At 43.5% G+C, this 27,371-nt stretch overlaps 4 protein-coding genes across 8 annotated transcripts; 2 read left to right on the top strand and 2 right to left on the bottom strand.

The window, feature by feature from the left end:
• The first annotated feature begins 107 nt into the window (after nt 1-107).
• LOC135498288 (GDP-fucose protein O-fucosyltransferase 2-like) lies at nt 108-9,267 on the top strand. Of its 3 annotated transcripts, none has more exons than XM_064788534.1 (7): nt 108-736; nt 6,399-6,649; nt 6,853-6,971; nt 7,154-7,351; nt 7,627-7,752; nt 8,007-8,187; nt 8,539-9,267. In XM_064788534.1, the coding sequence occupies exons 2-7, from the start codon at nt 6,463-6,465 to the stop codon at nt 8,820-8,822; spliced, it is 1,095 nt and encodes a 364-aa protein (XP_064644604.1). In that variant the 5' UTR covers nt 108-736; nt 6,399-6,462; the 3' UTR covers nt 8,823-9,267. The 3 variants fall into 3 exon arrangements, with proteins under 3 accessions (XP_064644604.1, XP_064644605.1, XP_064644603.1); XM_064788535.1 differs by lacking the exon at nt 108-736 and adding an exon at nt 1,583-1,602; XM_064788533.1 differs by lacking the exon at nt 108-736 and adding an exon at nt 5,544-5,702.
• On the bottom strand, nt 3,383-5,158 carry LOC135498322 (protein SPO16 homolog). The gene is made up of 5 exons (XM_064788576.1): nt 5,038-5,158; nt 4,708-4,843; nt 4,318-4,498; nt 3,674-3,775; nt 3,383-3,403 (listed from the first exon to the last, which is right to left on the bottom strand). The coding sequence occupies exons 1-5, from the start codon at nt 5,156-5,158 to the stop codon at nt 3,383-3,385; spliced, it is 561 nt and encodes a 186-aa protein (XP_064644646.1).
• A 411-nt stretch (nt 9,268-9,678) lies between the features above and the next one.
• On the bottom strand, nt 9,679-15,063 carry LOC135498277 (arylsulfatase B-like). Of its 3 annotated transcripts, XM_064788514.1 has the most exons (8): nt 14,853-15,063; nt 14,480-14,676; nt 13,880-14,039; nt 13,326-13,555; nt 12,850-12,975; nt 12,319-12,445; nt 11,798-11,951; nt 9,679-11,502 (listed from the first exon to the last, which is right to left on the bottom strand). In XM_064788514.1, the coding sequence occupies exons 2-8, from the start codon at nt 14,594-14,596 to the stop codon at nt 10,680-10,682; spliced, it is 1,737 nt and encodes a 578-aa protein (XP_064644584.1). In that variant the 5' UTR covers nt 14,597-14,676; nt 14,853-15,063; the 3' UTR covers nt 9,679-10,679. The 3 variants fall into 3 exon arrangements, with proteins under 3 accessions (XP_064644584.1, XP_064644585.1, XP_064644583.1); XM_064788515.1 differs by lacking the exons at nt 12,319-12,445; nt 14,853-15,063 and adding an exon at nt 12,490-12,616 and having other exon boundaries at nt 14,480-14,740; XM_064788513.1 differs by lacking the exon at nt 14,853-15,063 and having other exon boundaries at nt 14,480-14,740.
• Nucleotides 15,064-16,784: 1,721 nt separating this feature from the next.
• LOC135498264 (uncharacterized) lies at nt 16,785-27,347 on the top strand. Its single transcript, XM_064788488.1, has 2 exons — nt 16,785-17,063; nt 21,945-27,347. Exon 2 carries the CDS (start codon nt 21,986-21,988, stop codon nt 25,898-25,900), a length of 3,915 nt encoding a protein of 1,304 aa, XP_064644558.1. The 5' UTR covers nt 16,785-17,063; nt 21,945-21,985; the 3' UTR covers nt 25,901-27,347.
• Nucleotides 27,348-27,371: the final 24 nt, after the last annotated feature.

The following is a 27,371-nucleotide window of genomic DNA, read 5'->3' as shown; positions in this document are numbered from 1 at the left end:
AACCGTCATCGGATGCGCATCCGATATGCCACGAGATCCTTCACCGTCAATTCCCTTACCGTCTTCGGATGCGCATCCGATATGCCACGAGATCCTTTACCGTCAATTTCTTTACCGTCATCGGATGCGCATCCGATATGCCACGAGTTTTTTTGTTACCTCACCGTCAATTCCTATACCGTCATGGATGCCACGAGCTTTGTTCGCGTTGTAAAGGTTTCGGGGATACGACTAATGCATGCGAGCACCGTCGGCGGAACCCCAGCGCCCGCCCTCTCGATCTATCCGTGGGCCGCGCCACTAGACTGTCAGCGCTCACGGACTCCGGACCTCCAGACCTTAGAGACCGAGCTTTTCTTTACCTTACAATTACTGTATACTCGGCGCCTCACTTATATGTGTTGTTTTTTTCACATACATTGTTCTCGTGGTTTACGGAAAAGTAGGCCTAAAATGTTATAGTGTCTAAAAACAATATTCAGTTAATGGAATTACACTTTTTTCCATTACTGCTTGCTTGATATTGCCCTAACAACTTTTTCATGAATCAATTTTGAGCATTATGTTTACAACGTAGTTATTATAGCACGAATTATGAGTCTAAAATGCCAAATACTTGCAACTATTATGTTAATCACTGAAATCTTAGTGTACTAATTGCTCGCTATAAGCTAGGTTATTGCGCCCCTAAACCAACGTACTGACAACGCTACCTCCCCGGAACTCAAACTTTAACGTGAGTTAATTGTAATCTTACTCTCTATATACCAAAGTGATTTACCTAGGAATACAGTTGAACTTCACAACTAATGATGTGTTGATGAGTTCAATGAATCCTTCGATTCCTTTGGTTTTCTTGGCGAACTGACGTCCGACAATCAATGACCCGTTGACGTGTACCTGCAATACGCCATTGCCGTAGTGTGTAAACAGATCTATTTTTGGACGAAACTCAGCCCCTCACAAACTATGGTCCATTTCGCCAATGATGACACTGCTTCTAGACTGTACCACAGCACTTTAAGCTGTAGCAGCGCTAAGCAAGAGTCAAGACAAATGTCCGCTGCCAGCCGCTGCTGGACCAACCCCCTCGCCCGCCCCCCATCATGATCATGATCATCAGATTCAGAGGCCTGGCTGAGCCCTGTTATTTAGCCAAATTCAATATATGATTCTTTTCTACTGTGATGTTAAGGCCCTTGTGTCATGCAGCGTATTCGGTAGCACCGGTACACAACTTATGTTAAACCGCGACGTCTGCTGCAATTCAAATTGCATATGACGCCAACGGAATTGTGACGACTTGTTTCTCCAATCTTTTAGTGAACAGTGATCATGGGCTGTGGGAATTGCGAAGGGATGGTGTAGAGTATCGCCACAACAATGTTGATATGATCACTCGTCGTATCGCCACTTGCGTTCTACATGGGTGATACAAGACAACTGATTTGGTTGTACCATGGTAATCATCTCACAAGGACGGACAATGGAACAACCAACATCTGCCAGCTGGTTATCTGATCTCACGAGACTGGTTGTACCCAATATCTACCTGACAACTCTTTGAGTGCTACTTGGAACCACAGTCATCTTAGAAGACTGGTGGGTGAATCCTCCCAAAGTCCTTTCTCTCTCTTCTGGATGTGTCTCATCTCTCTCATCATGCTGTCAACACGGTGGAGCAGCCAGGACTGATTTGGCCTGGCTGTGACCGTCTCATCTCTCTCATCATGTTGTCAACACGGTGGAGCAGCCAGGACTGATTTGGCCTGGCTGTGACCGTCTCATCTCTCTCACCATGTTGTCAACACGGTGGAGCAGCCAGGACTGATTTGGCCTGGCTGTGACCGTCTCATCTCTCTCATCATGCTGTCAACACGGTGGAGCAGCCAGGACTGATTTGGCCTGGCTGTGACCGTCTCATCTCTCTCATCATGCTGTGAACACAGTGGAGCAGCCAGGACTGATTTGGCCTGGCTGTGACCGTCTCATCTCTCTCATTATGTTGTAAACACGGTGGAGCAGCCAGGATTGATTCGGCCTGGCTGTGACCGTCTCATCTCTCTCATCATGCTGTGAACACGGTGGAGCAGCCAGGACTGATTCGGCCTGGCTGTGACCGTCTCATCTCTCTCACCATGTTGGCAACATGGTGGAGCACCCAGGACTGATTCGGCCTGGCTGTGACTGTCTCATCTCTCTCATAGTGTTGTCAGCACGGTGGAGCAGCCAGGACTGATTCGGCCTGGCTGTGACTGTCTCGACTCCTCTCTCTCATAATGTTGTCAGCACGTTGGAGCAGCCAGGACTGATTTGGCGTGGCTGTGTCTGTCTCGTATCTCTCACCATGTTGTCAACACGGTGGAGCTGCCAGGACTGATTCGACCTGGCTGTGACTGTCTCATCTCTCTCATAGTGTTGTCAGCACGGTGGAGCAGCCAGGACTGATTCGGCCTGGCTGTGACTGTCTCGACTCATCTCTCTCATAATGTTGTCAGCACGTTGGAGCAGCCAGGACTGATTTGGCGTGGCTGTGTCTGTGTCATATCTCTCACCATGTTGACAACACGGTGGAGCAGCCAGGACTGATTCGGCCTGGCTGTGACCGTCTCATCTTTCTCATCATGTTGTCAACACGGTGGAGCAGCCAGGACTAATTCGGCCTGGCTGTGACCGTCTCATCTCTCTCACCATGTTGACAAATTGGCAGAGCAGCCAACAAGACTGATGATGCATTGATGTGGGCAAAAGTGAATCCTTTCATCAATATCGACATAAAAATACTTTATTTGATCAAACTGTCTACAGTGTAATCCCTCAAATTCGTTGTCAGTCCTCGTTCGCTTTTGAATCATATCGTCACAAAGTCCTTCTCAAAGTATCTGATGACCATCTCCGCTGTTTGTGTGTCGAGGCTACACTCCGTCAAAGACTTGATATCAGCTGTTGCTATGGCACTGATGCTTCCTAAACCATCGAGAAGGACTGCTGACTCTGGTAAGATTGGATTAAGGATCACACTTTTTTTCCCTAAGTTTTGCCCAGGAGATAGGAGTGTTTAATGGAGAACTCTATAAAGACACCACAGGCAAGGAGAGACAATGGAACAAACAACCTCTACCAGCTGGTTATCTGATCAGGTTGGGAAGACCTTTACACAACCTCAAAAGGCCAAGTTTTTCTGACAAGTTCACACTCTAAGGCTAATGGAGGACTGACTATGGAACAACCACCCTCTGCCTGCTGGTTATCTTGTCAGGTTGGCTTGGAAGACCTTCACAAAACCAAAAAAAGACCAAGTTTTTCTGACAAGTTAACACTATTAGGCTAATGGAAAACAGACGATGGAACAACCACCCTCCGGCTGCTGATTATCTGATCATTACACACACGAAGTTGGTTCCTGCACGAAATGGAAATATATACCATCTCAGTATATTCCAGTATATTCTAATTATAACACATATCACAGCTAGAAAACTGATCTCAGTATAACAACATTAACTCTATATTCCAACCAATTTCGTGTAGTGGTTGTTGGCAGTGCCTGTCCTGCAGCCTCCAAAGGACAGAAGACTCGGCCTAAACAGTCTTTTCAAGAGACTTGGAGACGACATTATGACCAGTAAGATATAACCGACAAAGTAAAGATACGGTGAGATGTTAACCCTACTTGAGCGAGAGCATGAAGAATTGCATTCTTCTCGTTAACGTGCTGAGAGAGGACAGATGAAATCCAGCCCTTGAGTTTACCACTGCCAGGCTGGCAGGTCACCTGCAATGAAATAGTGTGGCATCTATAGTGAGAGTTACATGAAGAACGATGTAATACATTGCACTGTGTCGTGCGATGTAGTAAACTCTCACAAGACCAGTATTTTGCCCGCCACTCTGAAGTGGTTTTATAGGGAAAGCATCTTAGGATCTCAATAGAATTCTTGCAGAGTATAACTAGATCCATGCACTTGATTGGGAACAACGTTTACATAACGTGGTGTAGATCGTCGTCACGTCACCATGCATTTTTACATTAGTGTAACGTGACGTGACGCGAAGTCTTCGTAAACATTGTTCCCAATCAAGTACATCGATCTATAGACCATTTCTCAGGGAGTTTCTTTGAGAAGACGGTATAGGATCAGGATAATCCTTTACAGAAGATTGCGGTCCAAATGATACCTCTCTATAAAGAATAGACCAGTCCATTACAGAGGACAGTCTATAGGCAACAAATAACTTCTTAAATAACTAAGGACAGTCCAGTGCCCCTCTAGGAGGACAGTCGACAGTGTTGGGCTTCCTCTCCATAGATTTTACCTTCGCAATCTTGAGCATGCTGTGAACACTCTCAGTCAAACTGTGAACAGGAAGAATGTTCAACTGTTGATTGAAGAACTGCTGTTGTGTTGTCATGATGACAGCAAACTCCCGAGGACCATGAAGATCTGCCACTAGAAGGAGGTAACATCTACGGTGGATGCGAAGGAACTTTTCTAGTCTGGAATCGGTTTGGAGGAGATTAGTCAAGTTGTTAGGAGGACAACGTCACAATCACAAGGACAGGACATTCATTGCATAAACCATGAAGGTCTTCTTGGTGAAGGACTGAACATATTTTGTGGACACTAAGCTACTCTTGTCTTCAAGTTGTTTTGAGGACAATGTCACAATCACTCTTTTTTTCATTGCAAACTTAAAATAACTTGCCTTTCTATTATATCTGATCTGAGAGCCGCATGTTCTGGTGGTGACCAAGTTGGAGTGGAAACATGTACCACCTGGATCATAAAAGCCACACCAGACACCGGAAAGATGCAAGTGTTCTCAATAGTCTTCTCTGCAACTAAGATTTAGAAATGCAATTATTAATATTACGGAAAGAGAACAAACATATTAGCCTTCAATTTTCTCTTCATCATGGCTATATTACAGATTGAGAACCAGGCTCATCTAGGTCATCAATGAATTCTGTGATCTTGTGCCCATAGATGAGGTACACATGACGCCTTGACTTGAAGGTAGCTGTCACCGTCTCACCTCTCACTTTGTGATGCTGAGAGAGCATTTTCACCACTTCACCATCCTTCAGGGAACTGTTGACAATTACTGGCCATTTATCTGGGTTTGGCTTCGGAGGTTGATTACATTCCTCTGACATGTCAAACTCGAGGCAGATGCTGAAAGAGAAGGAGACATTTGGCCAGGAAGACAGAAGAACGTCTCAGTTGCTGTGTTGTACTGTTCTTGAGGACTTGACGAAACATCTTTCTTGATCAGTTGATGTCTCTCTGTCTCGTTCTGAGAACCACAGACAGAGACAGTAACACTGAATAGTGAATATCAATCATTAATCATCCGAGCTTTTCATCTTTACAAGTGTCAGAAAATGCAACAGTCATGAGCTATACATATTCACATTTCAGTTAAACATATGATTTTTTTAGATAACAATGCTATAATCTTTTCGAAATTTTGACCAAGTTGTAGCAGACGAAAATTTTACAAATTTCACTCAAAGGTGGCGTTTCAAACAACATGGCGGACGACGTGGCAACTTTCTCAAAAGTTGCTCAATTTTTCCTAATTATCTCTCTGACATGTCGGACGTTTTCTCCAGGACTTTGTCATAATGACGAGGATGATATGGCCTTTGATACTGGATCACATGCACGCACTGTGTACAGTCAGAAGAAAGATATGAGGTGCGATACAAAGATTGTTGTCATCTGTCACTCTGATTTCGCCACGTCCCTAGTGGGCAAAGTGACCAAATCGGCAGAGCTTACTGACTAGTTTGTAGGCATGGTATGGTTGGTTTTAACCCCAGGGGAGTTTAGCGTTGGGTTCATATGACGGTATGTTTTGTGATTTAGGACTTGGGCCTTCGCTGCGCATGTGCATAGGCCCCTAGGCCTTTTTTGAAAAACAGTCTCTTTTAGGATATTGAATTCATCATCATCATCAATAATATCTAAGGCAGTTGCCTGTGGATATGGATATTGCCGGTTTGCAAATGCTTTTGAAACGGGAGCCGCGCAGGTGTGGTTGGTGTTGAGCTATAGTATTAAGCTTGTTCTACAGTATGTTTCATTGCAGTGAGATCACAACTTAAAACATTGTCCTTTGACTCTCTCGCTAGGCAGTTTTAAAAATGAGGTGCCTAGCCAACGTTAATTCCCTTAAAAGTCAAATCTAAGGTCTCGCCAAGTTTTGTCCAGGGCGGCCTTGAAGCCCTGTACTGTCTTGACTGCGACAACATCGCCTGGCAGGTTATTCCATGGGTTCACGACCCGCTCACAGAAACTCAGTCGCCTCAGTTTGATATTGACATTGTCGGTCCCTGTGTGTTGGACAATCAGTCATCATGAAGTAACTTAAACTTTTCTCATCCTTTGCAGATATCTGATCTATGATGTCAACCCAGGTGAAGGATTTAATTTGAGGAGGGATGTCTACCTCAGGATGTCAATTCTAGTCAAGAATTTAAACAAGGATGAACCATGGACATTGGTTGTGCCTCCATGGAATAGATTGTACCATTGGCAATCACGAGACATTGAACAAAACAGTCTACCTTGGTCTTCCTTCTTTGAAATGGAAAGCTTTAATCGCCATGTACCTGTGATAGAATTTGAAGAGTTCAATAAAAGTAAGTGTCTATGTTAGTTCCCGGTGACTCAAGTTCAACAGCTTCCAATTCCTAGATATCAGTGAGTGATGTTACTTTTGATAGCAAGGTGCTGACAACCATAATCACCCTCATAACCTCCTGAACCATGAGTTAATGCCCACATCTCTATACCTTGCCATTCCTCTAGTCCATTCCTTATCATCTTCATTTGTACGTTTCAGTTTCCAATGGTGTGATAGATGAACTGTACTATCTGCAGCATTATAAAGAAGGCTGGGGCAAGGATTGGGAAGAAAAAATGCATGAAAGACCATGCATAGATAGACAATATTATAAACAGGTAAGGTTCAGTATCAAGGGTGACCAAAAATTCATATAAACAAGACTAAAAAAGATCTATTGCTGATATATAGGGTGACAGGGACATGTTTTAACAATTTGTGGTTTAAATAGTTTTTTCTTGACATGGAACATTATGGGCAAATGGAGCAAATAATCTCAGCCTCTTTATTTTTATTCCAGGACAAGTCGGGCAGATGGCACGGTTACTTCTGGGATTATCACAAAGTCTATGCAAAAATATTCCAATGTATATCCATCCAAGGCCATGCCAGTTTTATCATTCCATTCCTACAGAAAAATACAACTGGGCGGTCTGTCTTTATCAACCGAGCAGAAAGCCTTCTCCATGATACGTTTGGGGGTAAAGACTATTGGGAAGTGAGTAGATGTGTTCTCGACACTCTTGATGAGGGAGAACATGCTTGGGGAGAACATGATGATGATGCCATTTTGTCTCTGGTTATACACCTGCAGCATACCAGCCCACAGCTTCCTCATCAGCACTGCAGGGAGAGCTATCAAAGTCAAGTAATGGTCATGGTCATGTCACTGACCTTCCTCTAATCATCATTTGGAGTTTTAGTTATTCTCAAAACCCAATTGTAAGAAAGTTTTTCAAATCTTAATTTGTGCTTTTCTCCTTCCATTTCCAGGGGCGTAGGAGCATGAGGTTTGCAAAACACCTACGAGAAGTTGGAGACAAGTTCCGGTCAGATTATCTTGATTCAACTGATGAGAAAGATAATACTGTACTTGACCCAGATTGGAGAAACATGCGGGTAAGAACATTGTACAAATGACACACTGCATGTTTCCTGATGATTATCATTACAGGTTTATTCATTTTAATTTGCAACCAAAATGATTTCATGTGGTATCTGCTTTGGTGCCCAAGTTGAGATTTGAGATTCGATGATGCAAAATTGAGGCCTTCTCACTGGACTGTAGGGCCACAAGTTGACAAATTCTGTTTTTGTAAATCCTTGCATTAGCCTATTGTGCCTCTTCTGATTTCGTGTAACTATTTCTTCAGAGGAAACACGGTGATGCCAAGGGAGGGCCCTACATCGGTGTCCACCTGAGGAGGGCGGACTTCTTGAGAGTGCGGGAAAATGAGGTGCCATCGATACAGGGGGCCGCGAAAACCCTAAAGAAGTTACTCAAGGAATACAAGCTGAAAAAGGTTTTTATAGCAACGGATGGCACACGAGAAGGTAATCACTTATCAGACATGGTTATGCCATTGGTGCTTTTATATCAAGTGCTTCGTGCTGACGTGGGTCTTTCTTGAAGTTATTTACAAGAACTCTCACTGCATGTGTAAAGAGATGCTCTCTTGAGTGTCAAGGATTTGCGTCACTTAAGCTCCCAGCATGTGAAGATGAAACTACATCACCAGGTTTCAAACTCATACCCCTTGGATTGTGAGTCAGGCTCGTGTACACCACAATGCTCCGCTTTTAAGTCTATTTTTCAAAAGGTGTGAGATTGATTATTGCCATTTCCATTTCAGATGTAACTCATTGTGATAGCTCGAACCTAATGTTATCCTGTCCTCTTTTCAGAATATTCAGAACTTAAAAAGGATTTAAAAGATTACGAAGTCTTCCGCTATCAACCAACCGAGTCTGAACTCCAACAGTACAAAGATGGTGGAGTTGCCATCATCGACCAGTGGATTTGTGCACATGCAAGGTATTCTATTGGCAGCCATGAATCCACTTTCTCCTTTCGAATTCAAGACGAGCGAGAAATCCTTGGCTTCCTGTCAAAAACGTCATTCAACCGTTTCTGCCCCGATGATAAAAACGAGTGTGAGCAGCCCGCTAAATGGACTATTGTCTACTAGTTAAAGGAGCAACATTTTAGTCTTACGGAAGTAGCAATTGAGTATTTGGTGCAATTATTGGTGGAAGTGTGCTGTTTTCGTTATCTGAAGCTGACGAACTAAGTGGCTGTATTCTTATCTGTTACGTCTACTGACTATGGACATTTTCTGGTACATCGTGCGCATACTCAACCAGATCTTGCCAGGTAGTATTGTGACAATGACTCCAGTATCAACTAGATATATGCCTTTTCTACTTATTTTCCATGACCATGGCATGCATGATATTGATGACTATAAATACTCACGTTATGGTCTTCCTTGATCAGAGTTCCTTTTAGTTTAGTGTTGGCTAATAACCACACAAGTAATTTTGAGTAGCTTTACATGACTTACATCCTAGTAAGATAGCTTTGGTGAGATGTGATCTCCTGTGCATCATCGTTGTAATGAGGGAAATAAAATCTTGTAATATAGAAATCTTGTCTTTAAATCTTATGTTTGGGCTGAGAAGTTCCAAGACTTTGGCTGTTGATGTCTCCTGGTCACCGGTATTGCAGTTAAAACTGTGGCAGATGCTATGATCTTCGTTGTGAAAATGTCCTTCATGCTACTACCAGAGACAAAAGCTGTGACCGACACAGTTAATCCAGAGGATCTTGGATGTGACTATGTCCTTCTTCGTGTCCCTCCAAGAGACCACAGCTGGCTTATCCTGATGCCATGTCCTCCAAGAGACAGCAGATCTAAATTTGGGGCATGTTGTGTCCTCCAATGCTAGGTTTTTGATTGGGATGTTCTTCACATTTGATCTTGGAACCTCATCATTTGAGATGTAACTGCCAAAAACTTGAAAGAAGCAAACAACCAAGAGATAAACTGTCGAGTCTATGATGTGAAAGTGTTTATTAGAACTTTATTTCAATCAAATAGCTATGTGCAATGTACAGCACGACCATCTATGACACGTGTACACCATGACCATCTATGACACGTGTACACCATGACCATCTATGACACGTGTACAGCATGACCATCTATGACACGTGTACACCATGACCATCTATGACACGTGCACACCATGACCATCTATGACACGTGTACACCATGACCATCTATGACACGTGCACACCATGACCATCTATGACACGTGTACAGCATGACCATCTATGACACGTGCACACCATGACCATCTATGACACGTGCACACCATGACCATCTATGACACGTGTACACCATGACCAGTTGAACACTATGAGCGAAGGTTTCATATGTACAATACTTCCAAATAATACTGATTGTCAGGTGAAATCTCACATTGGTCCTAAATAATAGAATATCAAAATCTGAGACAACATAATATCACTTCAATAAGGGGCTTACTAGGCAGTGGCCAGGGGGTCAACGTTGGTCGTCTCCAGGTGACTGATATGATCATGTAGGGGACTGGCTCCTGTTTGATTCAGCAATAAACTTTGCTCAGGTCTGAATAGTTTCAACATACTTGAGATAGGAGAGACCCAGTGACCACATGTAACTTAACCTGACCTACCTGGTCCTGCCTATAGTCTCCCTTTCAACAAAATTTGTAAACCGAGATAATTTGAGATCGGGAATGCATAGTTCAGCTTATCAAGAGTGAGTGCAGTTATAAATAAGTACAAAAATATCACATTATATCTAACTTATCAGTGAGCTTTTGTAAAATAGGTATTCCACACTAAGTATACAGTGATTAGATAAAGGTTATGAAAACAATAACTTTATTGAAAATTTAGCCATTTACACAAACCGTCTTGACCTCAGCTTCCAACTTCACCAAGATTATAAGACTGCATGACTAGGATGCCTTTTTCTAGGACGATCTACCTCCAAAGTTTAGGGGTAGAGTTCTGCTTGTGTGAGGTTGACCCAGCTTGTCCAAACTAAATCATGATTTTTCGGATAGCCCATTGGATCCTCCGGCAGGTTTCGGATCGGTACGGCGCTCTCAGAATAGAGAGACATTCGAAATAAGAGCAGATCCAAGACCTCAGGCTCATGATCAGCAAGATTATGATACTCACAGGGGTCTAGTTTGACATTAAAGAGACAGGGGGCGTCACCAGGTCTACAGTTGGTCCTCGCATTCGAAGGAAACGGCCCACAGTTAACAACAAACGGAGATTCCATGGGAGAATCCCTGGTTTTGTTGATGTATGGATATTTCTGAGTAAGTTTTAGGGTTATTTTATTCAAATGGTTCACAATATCCTGAAGTGTCAATGTATCATAGTCTCCATCATACTTCATTTTGAACTGTTTTATAAAGTTTGGCGAATAGTCGTGAGAATTATGAACATCCATTTTTTCCAGTTCTTCACTGACCTGTTCTGGGAAATACCAGCTGTTTCGGGAAGACTGGCTGCCCATAATAGCCTTGTAATCTCCGACACGAATAGCGGCATTGTTGTCAGTCGGATCAATATTATGTAAAATCTCCTTCCGTGGTGACTCGAGGCCATGATTCAGGGTTGGCCACATATCGAAACCATCTGGGTTATTTGGTTTGATATCAGCATCTATTGCACTGAGGATGGTCGGCAGCCAATCAGAAACGTGCATCAGCTGGTTGGAAGTTCGGCCCGAGTTTTTCAACAGGTTGGAGTAGATAAAGCCTGGTCCGCGTACTCCGCCTTCCCAAAGAGTGGCTTTCAGTCCTCTGAAAGAAAGTTTTGGAGTTTTGAATGATTCAGGACACAACAGACAAGTCAGGTCAAGGAGGTTTTGAGTTGCGACTACCAGTACATTTACTATTCATTTAAGAGAGGGAGCAACTTTCAGCTAGTATATTTCATCGCTTCAATCACCACAAACATATTGTTTATAGGTCACCAGTTGAGTTTCAACTCTAAATCAAATATCTGGGTTGAATGCGATGCAATGATGAAAGCTTTTTTTCCGACATATCATTGATGACAGGTTCAAAGTAACACCTTGTGCAGACTTCAACCAACCTGAGTGGGTAGTTTGATGCATGGTTTGAATCAAACCCAGCTGCTGGACCTCCGTTATCTGTGGTGAAGATGATGATAGAGTTGTTCAACATGCCAGTCTCGTTCAAGGCTCGTGTCACATTACCAAATGACTCATCGAGGGCAGAAACCATTCCTGAAAACAGATAAGAATATCTCAAATACTTTATATTGGCACAAGTCACAATAAACGCAAGTCTCCTCCATATGGCCACAACTGTCTCAGACATGAGGAGAGTCTCCTCCAGGGGATGTCACGTCTCCAATGTGACTTGGGGACTGCCTTGCCTGTTTGAAAGAGGTGTATTGTAGGGGGCAATGAGAGTCAGGATTGGTAGGTGGTTTCCAAATGGTCTAAACTGCCAAGGTTTTAGGATCATTCACAGAATACCGTAGTAGAACTGCCTATCGTAATGGTAGTTTTCACGAATGTCCACAGGTCGCTATTATTCCAGAATCATTTCCTGAAGCAATCAAACAACAGAGCTTAATCATGAACACACCAGCATATTTCCTCCTGCCTGGATCCTGAATATGTGGAAACCGTTCATAGTATTTGTAGGGGACTTGCATCGGGTCAGGATAGTTGCCTCGATGGACCGCCTGGTGGGCCATATACAGGAACATGGGCTGAAATAAAGACAAAATTATGTACTTAAAATTTGTGAACATACCAGCATATTTCCTTCTGCCTGGGTCCTGAATGTGTGGGAACCTTTCATAGTATTTGTAAGGGACTTGCATTGGGTGTTGATGATTGCCACTGTGCACTGCCTGGTGGGCCATGTACAGGAACATGGGCTATAAAGGAAGAGACACTATGAGAGAAGGTAAAACATTAAACAAGGAATAGATGATTCTTGTCCTTCTTCTGCATTTACTCTTCAATGGAGGTCTCGTTCTCAGGACAAGTGAGTGTTTTTGCGTGCAACTACGGTTGTGCATCATTTAGGTTTACAGGCCAACTTACTCGGTCTTCAGATGTCATGGAAATTTCAAAATCATACATAATTTTCTCCTAGAATTCACCTCACCTGTGACTGGTTGTGTTTTCTGATGAGATTCTCTGCCTCTCTGGTGAATAGTTCAGTTGAATATTGACCAAACTCGTCTCGTACAACATCCATGTTACGACGGAAATCTAAGCCCCATTCTCTTATCTGAAAATGACAATTACAGATAATGGTGAAGTCACTATCACAGTGTCGAATCACCGAAGGATCACTTTCTAGGCATGCCCCAAAGTATATATGCACACCACTGACCCAACAACTCTGAGTTAATAAACTGCCTGAAGCCAAATACTGGAGGACTGTTGTTTGAAAGATCACATGATCTTGCTTGCGATCTTTGGGTAAGACCTTAGGTTTTGTGTCTCATTCAGATGACAAGTCAACTGAAGTAAGGCGTCCTGCCCAAGGTCGCAAGGTGATGATTCGACAGGTTTGAACTTCTATCTGTTATTGAGAGTAAGCAATAACGAACACAGACGAGGTGACTAACTACTCACACTGCTCCCTTCAGCTGTATGATCCCAATAATCCTCCGCACCAAGCCAGTAACCAAAATGGTCATCAAAACCGCGATAAGTTGGTGTATACTCTTTAGCAAAGAATCCCAAATGCCACTTGCCCACAATATGGGTACTGTAGTTGAGAGACTTGAGGTACTGAGGCAGTATGGTCTCATTTAGTCCAAGGCCATAGGGCTGTGATCCAACAATGACACTGTGCTGAAGTCCTGAAAATCATCAAAGAGAGTTGTGATACAGATATCACACATTATGTTTCACATTAAGGCCGGCAGGATGTTCAATGACTAGTCATCACATATGTTAGTCATAATAGAATTCTGTGTTTCCCCCTGACATTTCAAACCTTTACACCAGATTGCCGCCAACTGACTCGTGGCTATGTCGAGTACAGAGAGAATCCAGCAGGTCACTTTTGCATTCCGAGGTTGATAGTCTTGGAGTTTCCGAATTCTCAGCCAATCACGCTGTTTGTAAAGAATGCATGATCCACAACCTTAAGAGACCAATGGATCACATTGTGTCAGACTCACCTAGATGTATCGGGTACCGCCCAGTCATCAGACAACTCCTTGTCGGAGTACAGATATGCTGAGTGTAGTAGTTGTTCAAGATAATCCCAGCGTGGCCGAACCTGTCCAAGTTTGGAGTGGGAATCTGCTGGGACCCATGGAAGCTGACATCGTTCCAACCCTGGAAAAATCATGGAATATAGCTACAGACTGAAGACAACAGATGATTGTGACATTGTCTCATGAGCCTAAGACTGATTGTGACATTGTCTCATACATCCATATGAGGTTGTGACATTGTCTCAGGAGGGATGGGAGAGCAGTCTTACACATAGCAATTTGGCCAGTTGTGAGCTTGAGAGCCTATGCCTGAATATGAAAGCTACCATGTTGAGATTGTGACATTGTCTCTGGAGCAATGAGTGAGCAGTCTAGTTTCTATGTATTTCTATAGATCCATGCACTTGATTGGGAACAACATTTACATAACGTAGTGTTGGCCGTCGTCATGTCACCATGCATATTTACATTAGGCCTACTGTAACGTAACACGACGTGACATCTTCGTAAACGCTGTTCCCAATCAAGTGACACTAACTGTTGAGAAATATGCATATTTACCAAGTCATCAGCCACAATGAGCACAACGTGTGGTCTGGTTGTAGCAACGACACACCCTGCTAGTAGGAGGCAATTGAACAATGCAGCAAAGTCGAGGGTGGAACAGGTTTGATGCATGACGGTGGAGCCCAGAAAACACACCACAGATATTTAGCTGTATTAAAAGGGATACCAAGTTCACCACCTGTATCTGGGCTCTGAAAGTGAAAGTGAAAGAAACTATCAATGTTGTCAGCGTCGAATGAACATCTCATCAACAAACTCACCACAACGTGTACAAAATGTGCGAAGAAGTAAACAGCGTAAATATTTTCCACATTTGCCGGGACTACTCGTTATAGGTGGCAGCAGAGACAGTTGACCTGAAACGTACCTGAAACGTATGGGGTCAACACTATGAGAATGTATTTGTAGAGTTGTCCATTAAACACTCCTGTCTCCTGTAAAGCTTGGTGAAAAAATGAGTGATCCTTACAGAATTTAAACAAGAGCTTTTTGTAAAAATAATGAAAAAAATTTGAAGGACGCTCTGAACCCATGCGGGAGGTGGACGCTAAACCGGATTAATCATTCCCATGGCCTCATCATTTCCTCGTCCACGGAACCTCGACCCTATCCGCCGCGCAGCGTAGGGGTCGAGGCATCCTCGGCACCCAGTGGTTTTCCATATGCTCCAGCTCTCGCTATGGGACGTAGGAGCATCAAAAACCTGAAGCTCAGGATGGGGTCGAGGAGGCCTCGTTGACTTATGATCTACCCTCGGAGCTAGGCGAGCCACACACTTGCAGTGCATACAGTGGATTCACTGTTAATACTGAACGCTCTGGTATTCCTGGTTTTTCACTCGGCTCGAGCTTACCCATCTTAGTGCCGAAATATAAAAATTGCGTTGTAAGGAACGCAGTCAAGATTGCCATCTTTGTGGAAAAACACCTAACTGGACACCGGAAGCCGACGCCCCCAAATCTAGTTCATAACGGCAGGGTCTATTCTACAGACCAAAGACTTTACAGACTTCGTTTTTTGGCTCTCACTTTTTTATTAGTGGAGATTTTCATGAAATCTAAAGTGATATTAGACCAATAACAGTTTCCGCATATGCTAAGAAAGAAATTTTTGAAAAAAATAGTACCTTGATTTTGAAGAAATAAAAGTCTGTAATTCTCAGAATTCTAAATAAGAAAAAACAGGCCAAATTAAGATATTTTAAAAACATTTTTTAAATAAAAGTTTAAGTTTGTTATGTGAAGGCTGATACAAAGATTATGAATATGTCAACAAACAATCGATAATTTTAATAGTTAAAGAAATATCACGAATTTTCTGAACACCTCTCAAAACGTCAACAACAAAAAATATGGCCGCTGGAAGGGAATTTTTGTGAAGTTTATTATTAACGCTTTCGATATTCATCAAAATTACAAGTTGTCATTCGGTAAAAGTAGCCTAAAATGGACTTTGAAAAATTTCAGACAAAGTACGCCTAGTAAAGGGTTATGGACTTGGTATGTAGCAACACTGCCAGGGTGCGCTATGAAGGGGGAGGGCACATCCAGAAGACATGGCGCACCAAGTAGCGAAAAGGAACATCCATTTGAGGGAAGGTCCAGGCCGGTCTCATTGGCAAAAGTCATTTCTCAAGAACATGGTTCTCCCCAGCAGATAAACAACATAGAGCCACGGTAAATCCATATGTGTCATATCTTTACAAGTCTTCGTAACTGTCAGGTACCGCCATCTAAGCTAAGAAATTGGAACTAGGCATTTGCGTAAAATTTAAAATATCGCCCGTTTTTAGGGCGGGGACGATTTACAGCTGGAACCCCTGAACCAGCTCCCGCAGATCCGTCATTCATCAAGTCATAGCAAGTATGAACTTTGTATCGCCCTTCACATAACAAACTTGATCTTTTATTTAAAAAATGCTTTAATTTGCCTTTGAAGTTGGTCTGTTTTTCTTATCTAGAATTCTGAGAATTACAGACTTTTATTTCTTCAAAATCAAGGTACTAAAATTTAATTTTTTCAAAAATTTCTTTCTGAGCATATGCGGAAACCGTTTTTGGTCTAATATCACTTTAGATTTCATGAAAATCTCCACTAATAAAAAAGTGAGAGCCAAAAAACGAGGTCTGTAAAGTCTTTGGTCTGTAGAATAGACCCTGCCGTTCATAACGAGTGAAATGCCGCCAAGTGCCAGTCTCTGGAATGAGTGATTGGAGGAGACTAGGTGAAAGAGTCTAATCAGTTCCTAGTTCATCACGTGATTTATCACATGATCAAATTTCTAGAACTTGAACCACTGCCAGGAAATTAAGGGCCAAGAGACCCAGCAGAAAGCGAAAAACACAATCAAGGACCCCCACACTCGCACCCACTGACATATTTCTAGGAATCGGACTTCCAGGAAGGGTGTTTCCCGCCAAAACGCGAAACTCAAGGCTCTTGAGCTAAAAATAGCATCGAGGAAAATGGTTGTCTTTCCTGGTTGCCGACGTTGGCCTTCTCGGAAAAATATACAAATCCTGGCAAGATCAGCTTAGAGGCTGTGATCAATCAGGAAGGTGACAGTCAGGATAAGCGGGTGAGTTGATCTAATTTCACGATTTTCGCAGACTCCGACTTTAAACCGTTCAATTTTGGGTGTTTTTGATAGATCCTAGAAACGGGAGTTGTTTTCTCGCCATCTTGGAATTTTTGCTGGAAGACCTGCCTAGAAATGGTGATCAAAGTTGTGGGGGGCGGTTCTTATATTTGGAGCCGTCTGGAGCTCAAACTACCAAAAAATGTCTAGATTGAAAGGTGATATTGTTTAAAAGCGATGTAGATGATCCTTTGGTGTTAGTTGGCTGGAAAAGGGTGTGGAGAGGTTGAGAACCCAAAACCGAACGTCAAATCTGGTTGCCATCCACATTCATGCATTAGCTGCCATGCATGGATTGGCAAGTAGGCTGAAAGTAGGTCATCATCACACAGTAGTTCCTTGCTTTATCAATGAAGCCATGAGCATGTGATAAAACGAATAGAAGGTACTGAAGTGAATCATGACTGAACATGAAACTACTACAGTAGAATCTCTTAGACTAGCCTTGTGACTGACAGCTAAATGTCGTCTTAGTACTAGTAGTTAAGAAGATGTCCTGATTACAGAGGTCAAATGCAATGCCAATGGAAACAACCAGTTGGTACAAATCAAATGCAGTGGATTTTCTGTAGTAACCAGCCTAAACTCTAAGGTATAGGCCTTTTCGAAGAAGACAAATCAGCGCCAAAACAAATCAAATGCGCACACTCCTCAGAACACGTCAGAGGTGTCAGTAAGCCGACCCATCCTGACAATATCAGGCCATTTCACTCATACATACTTACTCCCTCCCATGCGTTTAGATAAGGTCATTGTTTTGTCAACAAGCCTGTTGTGGTTGTGGTTATGCCAGAACTTGATCTTGACTTGATGTCTGAATTTCAATATGATGAGGACAGGTTGATAGTGCTATTAAAAGAAATGTCTTCAATCTTTTATTGTCAACAAGTCTGAAATGGAAGTAGGGCATGTGGGGAATCTTGGATAGTCTTTTTGGGTTAGCAGGTGAATAGGCCCTATTTGACATTTTGTGATGGGGGACTGAGCACAACAAGCCAAATGCCAGGTTACTGATAATAATGTTTACAATGTCAGTCATGCTGGCCTCGTTATTTTTATTACAAAATTTATGGAATCCTCCTGCCATTGTTATTTGTGCACAGATAATATTGGTGGCCTTATTTCATGGAATGTAGATTCTATTTATTCATAAAAACTCCGGCCAGTAGGTCAGTAGGGCAGACATTTCAAATTTATTAGTTTCTTTTTTGTTGTCAGTATTGTTTTGCCAGTCAGTACTCCGATTGTTGTTTCTGCCCTTTGGCAAGTCACTTTTCATTCACTACCAATGTGTGTCTTCAGTTGTCGCTTCCTGAAAGGCAAGACTAGTGACGACTATTCCAAGACGAACCCCCCCCCCCACAAGCTTGTGACTGGGAAGTTTTGGACTTGTCTTCAACTCGTTGACAAATCAAAGGCGCTTTAGAAATCGAAATTCTTGTTGAATCATGCTAGTCTTGTAATTACTGTGATGTAGATGATTCCCAGGACTAAATGGAGAAACGACGTCCGGAACGCGGCTGTGGTGCCAAGTTGAGGGCGGAAGTTTCATGGCTTCCGACAGGGGAGAATTCAAAATTAGCCACCCAGTTGTGGTGATGAAGCATGTCGGTTGGCCTGGGACATGTGGGAGTCGTCTATAAGGCCAATACGATTTACAGATCAATTTGAATGGTTTGTTGGAGTTCTGTTTGGTATTTTTGGCTTGCGCGTTTGCGAAGGAATGTAAACAGAATAAGCCTATGTTGTAGTAGTGTACTACTAGATGTAAGCCTAGTTGAGAGTAGGCTACTAGGCCCTATACAGGCTGCAGAAAAACATGAATGAGGAGTTAGTTGTTAACATTCGAGAAGTTGTGCCACTGACCTGAATAGTGCCAAATTGTTCTCAGTGAGATTCATTCATCACATCTCAAAGTCTGATCTGTAAAAATGTGCTATGGGGGTCACACAAGTGAGTGAGTGGGTGGTAGATCTGTTGGAAAAATCTAACTTTTTTGGTAGCTGGATGAACACTTCAAGAGCTATTCAACAGGGGTGTTCAAAAAGGATGCTGATAAAGTGTAGTTTGAAGTCAACGCTTTCTTGAGTCATGCCTTTTGCCCAACCAAGGCCCTCAATCAGAACAGTACCGCTGTAGTGCCAGGCCTATGAAGAGAACTATACACCAAGAAGGCCTTATTGTAACAGGTGTGGGATCGTGATCAATACACCAACCATACATGCATGGCGAGGTATTCAACTCTAAAAGCTTATCGAAAACTGAATGGTATTACATGAATTTGTTCTGGAGTGAAAGGCAATGAGTATGCTGGCTAATTTCTTCCACTTCGAGTACCTGTAATTGGGTCGTTGGGCGATTTGTGATTTAAAAACGTGAAATGACAAATCTGGTCCCCCTCCCCCTCCTTGTCCCCATGCATCCCCTGCATTGCCATGGTCCATGCCCCACCAGCCAGCTCAGCAATCAGTGATGCTCATGTGCAGCACTCAATGACATCAGGTTGTCAAAATCTGTGGCAATGGAAGCCAAGTTCCTTGACCAAGGTGACAGTAACCTTAGGCTCATCTCATCAGAAACAGAACAACCAGCTTTGCTGCGAACTCGAAACTTTCAGCCTTGGTTTTTGATTTGAGTGAAAATAGGACAGTTTGTACATGTATCGTTAGTTTGTTCTTGAATTGAATTTAATCAGACGAAAAGGTTTTGAAGGACTTTGCCTGGCTGATATAACATAACTGTTTATAGCTCTAACCCAGGACTTTCTCTCTAATCATGATACATTTACTCAGAACATTTAATCGATTTTTCCTCGAACAACAAAAAGTAAATGACCAGTCTGTTGATAGATGTCATGCAGATATGTTTCCATGGAAACCAATTAAAGTAGGTCATGATTTATTACTGGAAAATGTGATCATTTCTTTCAGCATATGAAATCAATCTTAGGCTATCACTATCAGTAAAAGTTGTTAGGTTTTGATTTGACTCCCATTGTGATTGATTCCCGATGGGGGTGGGGGGGGGGGGGGGGTAAGGTTACCAGTAGTGTGATAGGCCTACAGTTTTCACTGGCCCATTCGTTTATGAGGTTACCAGTAGTGTGATAGGCCTACAGTTTTCACTGGCCCATTCGTTTATGAGGTTACCAGTAGTGTGATAGGCCTACAGTTTTCACTGGCCCATTCTTTTATGATGATGTGCGGTTTGATTTGATAACTTGTAACTTTATCAATCTTAAAAGCGACCAAGCTGGTGGTCCCTGGTTGGCATCTCGCGTAGACTGAAAATACAGACATCTTTTGAGGTCTACCAGAACGGTCTTTAGTATGCATAGGAAAGGGCGGTTCTGTTCGATGGATCTTCATCATTTTATAGCAACAGCCTTTGGCATTCTCTCCTAGTGTGGGTTCACTCCCACACAGATTGTGTGCATTCACTTATTTCTAGGATGGCTAGGTAGGCTGCACATCATGATATAAATAGACATTGATGATGCTAGTTCATTGCTATATTTAACCCTCTGCGGTCAGAAAACTAGATAGAAAATCATTGATCCGAGATGTTAGTCATGTTGGTGCCAGGGGAGTGGTTGTACAGGTGATAAAATAACAGAAATCATAACACAAATTTAGAAAGTTGCTATGTAACCATGGGAACTTTATTTTCTGTGTATCCCCATCTCGGGTCATGGCGCTTTACTCGTTTGTGTCCTGTTTGCAAACGTGACACATTGCCTTCAACTTTGGCAAAGGGCTGTGTGTAACCTAAGGCAAGACACTTTACAATCCATTGGGGATGATGATCGTTGGCAAAGTGATTTTAATAGCTACTTCATCATTATAAAGTGTAGCAGCCCTGTGAGCAGCCTCTGGCAAGGCATGTTACAATGCCATTGTAAGACGTAAACTGTGGTTTGGGGTTGGCTTCCTGAGAGAATCAGATAATCAGCTTGCATTTTGGGAATGATGTGTGGATAAAAGGAGTGTTTTCAATCGAGGTTTGAAAGTACATGGGCTACCTTCCTATAAACAGACATGACAGATGAGTAGGCCTAACTTGCACAGGCTGTTTACCTCTATCGCAGCAAACATCGGTTGAATGTAACTATGGTGCAGAGTATAGCTAAAGCTAATATCTATACAAATAGTTCCTTCATATCTTGCATGTACGGCTGACATTTGCTAATAATACCTCCTCGATGTACGAGGCTATTTATAGCATAATTCCTGTTGTCAGTGCTAAGAATAGCGCAATATTTTCCTAGGATCACAAGCTAGCAGGAATCCTTGAACATGCCTGATGTACAGTTTTGATTCTGCCATAGGCATTGATGGTGTGGATTTACTGTAAAGTACTCCCCTTGGCTTTGGGGAAAAATCTTTGCCAAGTAAATTGTGTAAGATGAAATACTTGTGACCAGAAATTTCAGAAAACAGCCGCCTATGAAAATCTAGGCTACTCCAACCTCTGCCTGGTTGTGTTATTGGTACTACAGGAACTGTCCCAATTCTCCATAAACCCATTGACTTCCTAGAAAGTGACACTTCCTCATAGACATGGACAATAGACAGTTGAGCAAGTTCGACCAGGCGAAGTTACATGAAGTTGCCAAAGGGTGTCTCTGCTATCTCACAGTACCATTGGCACTCTAACTCTAAGTTGGAGTCTGTATCAAACTTGCTCCTTATCTCTCACTACATGTTCACCTGGATACCACCAAAACTGTTGGACCCTCTGAGTTGCTTCTGATCCTGAGCTTCTGTAGGACAGGACTATTGTCATTGCTGCTAATATGTTTGACTCCTTCTCTCGTTGTAGGCCCGCCGATGTGATGTACCATCCCGGTTAAACGTGCAACTATGGTATACGCGCCAGACCTCCGCGACCGCATGAAACTCCTACTCACTGAAGTCATTTGTCAGATTTGTACGAAAGAAGTACCTCACAAGTACCAAATCCACATCGAGGGCACGATTTGTGTCACGTCAGATACCCATCCAGCTTTCGCTATCCAGATTGCGCAGTTGCTAAGCAAGGCAGCTGATGTGTCGAGTTTGAGAGGAATGTCCAAGTCGTTCCAGCCTGCAGGTGGATACGGTGGACCCACAACACCTACGGATAGTCGAAGTTTTGGACAACCTGGGCCTCCATCTGGTGGAAGTAATCAACTTAGTCCTCCTGTGTCCGAGTCAGGTGGTGGTGATCAGTTATGTAGCGCTCAGCTTTTGGCGAAGAGTGCTATTTCTGGACACCTGGGGACAAGGTCCATTCATGAACAGATGGAAGTTCCTTCGGTTGATGGTCGGGACTTGCATCTCAGGCGGGCGCTGCTGAATCGCCATGACAGTGAGATGTCAGAGCCGGTCGATATGAGGGGCTCGAGTCTTGGTGATGGGCATGTCCAGCGAGAGAGAACAGACAGCACAAGTGATGGACACAGTTTAGAACCACTGTCTGCCACGGTGAAGAGAAAGCTTTCAAATATCGACGACCCGGAAGATATTATAAAAAACGTTCAGCGCAGTGCACGCCAGATTTTACGGAAGGTGAGCGTCACTGAAAATCAGGGTTTCGCTGGGTTGCCTTCCCCACCGGTTAACGAGGGATCTTCAGTTGATTATAACAAGTCCTCAGCACCTCTAGGTGGCACCAGGTCAACCGTGACGACTACTAGTGCTCACGATGTTAGAGAGGTTAAAGAACCACATGATCCACATCGCGACGGCCCGCTACGTAAACGGAACAAATTTGAATACTGCCGTGAAATTCGTTTGCTGAAACAGGATTCTAATGCTGGTTCGGATAGTCTAAAAGCAGTGCCCTCTGGTAGTGGTGTGGGTAATTTGCAGCCAGTGAGCTCTGAGCACGTTCAACAACGTGGCACTGATGTTGGTGGTGAGCAACCAGTTGCGAGAGATTCACCAAATGTAAGTAAAGAGGAAGGTGTCGATAGCAGACGACAAGACAGCTCTTCAGGAAATGGAGACGAGAATAGTAAGGAAGAAAAGCAAGATAGCAGTGATAAAGATGTGGGCAATGACCCTAAAGGACGTTTTACTGTAAAAGACAGAGTACGAAACATGATTTTTCAACGAGAGAAAAGCGTTGAACGTTTGCGCACCAATTCGACTGGAAGTTCGTCTTCTGTGATCCGTGATATTTTGCAAGGTTCCAACACTCCTGGTACGCCCTCTACAGCAATGCTTGTGCCAAATTTTGTTACAGCGGGGCAACTTCAGCGTACACCGAGTTTGGAACGCATCGGTCTGATGAGGCAGGCGAGTGTGGACACTGATCTGAAAACACCTACTGTCTTCGCAACTGGGGCGCATCACAACTCGTCGAAACTAGAACTTCATGTAAATACCTCACTCCCAGTGGGTACGCCAACACAATCTCTGTCAGGCCCGCCGTCTTTTAAGTTGAAAGACCAGAAAATTGAACTGTTACAAAGTCCAACTTCTCTGCCATCTCCTGTGATAAAGTTAGGCCAGCATGTTGCGCACACGTTCTCTGACTATTTGTCACAACCAGGCACCGTTAGTTCACCGGCTATCTTGGGAATGAAGCCAGTGTTTGCAACCAGTTCTGGTACCCCTGTGGCCATGGACTACATGCACACGAACGTTCAACGGCCATCCGTCCTGCCGCTGCCATTGCCTATAACTCATGCGGAGGCGAAAGATGCTGAGATCATTGGCGAGCCTAAAGTATGCACCACTGGAGGTCAGATTCTCCCTGGCAGTCCAGCATCTGCTCTGCCCTCTAGCGGCCTACCCGTTAACTACAGTAGCATCCCAATGGATAGTGCGGCGTACAAAGATAGCGCTGCTGGATACAAAATGTTAGCCTGGCAGATGAAAAATATGCCGCTGAATCAGCTTGGGCTGAAACAAGAGCCGGGGACACCTGTAACCTCTGGCCCACCTACGACTCCTGGCAGTACTGAATCGAAACATTCACCGGGAGAAGTCAGCGATCTCGTCAAATCTATCATGGACACTGAGAAAGTAAAACAGTTCAATCTGGGACATCTGTCCAAGGAGACTATTAATGGTTTGATTATTGTTGACCATGATACACAGAAGTGTATTTCTCCACAGGACTATGTGTACAAAGATGAGGCAGGTGAGACCCAGGTACGCGCTTGTGAATATTGCGGAAAACATTTCAAATATTTCAGTAAATTGATGGAGCATATCCGGTCACATACAAAACAAAAGCCATATAAATGCAGCATTTGTGGTAGGACGTACACCTACAAAGGAGACCTGACTGTCCATATTAGACAACATTCAACATCCAAACCGTATGTGTGCGATTGTGGGCGATCGTTCGCATCGAAAAAGTATCTCAGCGTCCACCAATCACAGGCAAGGATTAAAGGACGTCATGCAATATCTAAGGACGAGCGACACGCCCAGTATGAATGTTCACAGTGTGGGAAACGATTCAAATTTTTCAGTAGTTTTGATCTTCATCTTCAGACGCATCAGACGTCTGGTCCGACTGCTGGTGACCAGTTGGAGATGTTCGAGTGTCAGTCATGTAATCGTTTGTTCAAAGACCATAGCTTGTTTGTCGAGCATGTTTTGGAGCACGAGAATGGTGAACATCCGAGGATCAAGTGTGAAGTAGAGGATGAAGATTATGAGGAATGTTTGGAGCTGGATGAAGAGGGGAACTCAAGTATCGAGGATAAAGACACCGGTGAAACGAGGGGGGATGAATCTGATACAACGCCACCTAAGGGCCATTGTCAGACTTATAGAGTCATACAACCGGTGATGGAGTCTCCAGACGATGGCCGATTGTCGCCAAAATTGGCAGAACTCAGACCGTTAGTTATGGGCAAGACTGTTGCGCCAAAAGTTATGGTGGAAAGTATTGCGGATGCGACCATGCCACCTATTGTTAGTAAACCTGTGGAGGAGGTCGTTAATCTAGCCGAGCGTGGTTGTGAACCAGCGCACATCCCAGTGTCGCTGCCGGCAACGACGGTTGTCAGATCAGTCTCGCAGCCGTTGATGTCTGCTGTCCATGAGCAGCTGCGCACAGTCCATGGAACACCTCAAATGGTTCTACCTGGTACACATGTCATCCATCGGCCGTCTGATTTACCAGGCCTACCTCAGCAGATCCAAATCCCAGCGTCATCGCCATTCAGCTTGAGCTCTATCCCTCAAACTTTGACATCTTTGTCCCAAGCTTTGACCTCTGTGCCCCGTACCCTGACGTCCTTACCACAGTCCCTGACCTCCATCCCCCACACCCTGACATCTCTCCCGCAGAACCTTGCATCCCTGCCACAGACCTTGGTATCCCTTCCCCAGTCCCTGTCCTCCCTCTCCCAACCCCTGACCTCCCCCGTCTCCTGCCAGCCTCTGTTTGCCACCACCCTCTCCCAGTTGACAGGCCTCCCCGGGCATACCCTGCAGGGATTGCCAGGCCAGACCCTTCAGCTCCACACAGTCCAACCCCACGGCATGCAGCTACTCTCTCTCCAACCGCTCCAGTCCCCAGCTCATCAGTTCCCTGTTGGCGTCCCAATATCAGGCCCTATCAAGTTTACTACGACTGGAAGTTCTACCCCCACGGTAAGTGCATTGCCTGAAAGGTCGTCTGATGTGGGTCCTGTTACAGTAGACACTGGGTCAGTTAGATCTGAGGCTGCAGCGGCTGTGGCAAGAACAGAGGCTGCAGCTATTCTGGCCAAGGCTTTTGTCCTGACCACGGAGGGTAACAACTCTACTGCTGATGCATCCAAACAATGAAGCCAACCAACATAACCTAATGTGATGTTGTCGACATGTGTGAGTTATGAGCCGCAGTTTCTGTGCGGAACAAACGACTGAACTCGACCAGTCTTGTTAACTCATTGATGACGAGTTCTCCGATGATTGATGAGACGTAATGTTTATTGTGTGATGGATTGGAAACTACAATGGTCCTGTAAATTTCTTTATCTTCTGACTAGGAGAGTTGTATATTTCGAGGAGATTTTGGTTGAAATGAATTTGAATTAATAGCAATGGTATGTTTGTATGAATCGGGAAGACCAGAGTCCTGCCAATGGATATGTATTATAATAATACATGTATGTATAAATAGATTTATAAGTGGTGTTATCATACCAGTGAGTTGATATATTACATCTGGGACAGTTTTTACATGTTTTAGTTGTAGAAGTGTAAATCATGATTATTATTATTATCATATCGATACCGGTAAGTCATCAGTTTATAAATTGCAGTGATTGTGACTTAGATTAGTCTCGGTCCTTATCACCATCTTCATTTCTTGGCCCATCATAGGTTGTTTTTCTGGTTAAAAACCGACCTGCGAATGAGCCTGAGAAAGGTGCAGGATTAGATGGGCTACTTCCTTAGTTATGTTCAGCAATCTGATGTTTCAGGTAGGCCATGGAAACATGGGAGATGGGGCATTTGTCTGAATGGCAAGAGTGTACTTTTTCTGGGCATTTTGTAAATACTCTTTGTTAAAATTTGATTTGTTGAAGTAAATTGATTCAACCTTTTAACACCTTCAGCGCCGAACCACGCCATCGCCATCTTCAGGGCTAGGTAGGAACTGAAGAGACCAAACGGTATTTTCAGTTTCTACCTTGCCCTGAAGATGGCGATGGCGTAGTTCTTCCATGAAGTCCATGAGACTCCGATAACCGGCTCAAAGGGGAGGGGATTTGGCCACGTAGATCTACGTGGTTTGGCGCTGAAGGTGTCAAGGTGGGCTCCCCAAATCTCTGTGGTTTGCGGGGCTTTGTTGACTTCTGATGTTACTTTCGTTGACATTTCTGTAATCAATTGTATAGTTTTTCACGTTGGAGTCGTTAGATATAGGTTTAAACTTCAGTGAGACATGTGACCTGTGAAATTAAAGAGTCTGCAGGGATTATTTCATGGATTTAACAAATACAGTTGTTTACTCATGAAGTTTAGAGTTATGTCTGCCATTCCATCTCATTTTGTTTGTTTTGTTATTGGAACACGGCACCAGTGTACACTCAACCTCTGCATGTCAAAATGTTATGTCCAAGGACTTACTGTGGAGTTGACTCTTCAAGAGCAAACCGGCTGTCTGAGAGGTGCAGTTTTCCTTTGGCATTAGGTTTTGACATGTGGAGTGGAGGTGTGTAAACTATACTTGTTGATTTTGCATATACATATTGCTTTAACAAATAGAATAAAGAATGTATACTTATTTTGTTGTTCTGTGTTGTGATTG

This window comes from Lineus longissimus, chromosome 13 (assembly GCF_910592395.1).
Source record: "Lineus longissimus chromosome 13, tnLinLong1.2, whole genome shotgun sequence".
In the NCBI taxonomy this organism is placed as follows: domain Eukaryota; kingdom Metazoa; phylum Nemertea; class Pilidiophora; order Heteronemertea; family Lineidae; genus Lineus; species Lineus longissimus.
The sequence above is the reverse complement of the archived record's forward strand: the minus strand, read 5'-3'. Positions and strand labels throughout refer to the sequence as shown.

Coding starts and splice junctions, on each gene's coding strand:
- LOC135498264 (XM_064788488.1), top strand. CDS start 21,986: ATGGTATACGCGCCAGACCTCCGCGACCGCATGAAACTCCTACTCACT.
- LOC135498277 (XM_064788514.1), bottom strand. CDS start 14,596: ATGCATCAAACCTGTTCCACCCTCGACTTTGCTGCATTGTTCAATTGC. Junction 14,040..14,479: donor TCATTGTGGCTGATGACTTG/GTAAATATGCAT, acceptor TGATTTTTCCAG/GGTTGGAACGATGTCAGCTT. Junction 11,503..11,797: donor GCATCAAACTACCCACTCAG/GTTGGTTGAAGT, acceptor ACTTTCTTTCAG/AGGACTGAAAGCCACTCTTT.
- LOC135498288 (XM_064788533.1), top strand. CDS start 5,644: ATGGCCTTTGATACTGGATCACATGCACGCACTGTGTACAGTCAGAAG. Junction 5,703..6,398: donor AGTCAGAAGAAAGATATGAG/GTGCGATACAAA, acceptor CATCCTTTGCAG/ATATCTGATCTATGATGTCA. Junction 7,753..8,006: donor CAGATTGGAGAAACATGCGG/GTAAGAACATTG, acceptor CTATTTCTTCAG/AGGAAACACGGTGATGCCAA.
- LOC135498322 (XM_064788576.1), bottom strand. CDS start 5,158: ATGTCAGAGGAATGTAATCAACCTCCGAAGCCAAACCCAGATAAATGG. Junction 4,844..5,037: donor TCAGCATCACAAAGTGAGAG/GTGAGACGGTGA, acceptor TCTAAATCTTAG/TTGCAGAGAAGACTATTGAG. Junction 3,776..4,317: donor GCATGCTCAAGATTGCGAAG/GTAAAATCTATG, acceptor ATTTCATTGCAG/GTGACCTGCCAGCCTGGCAG.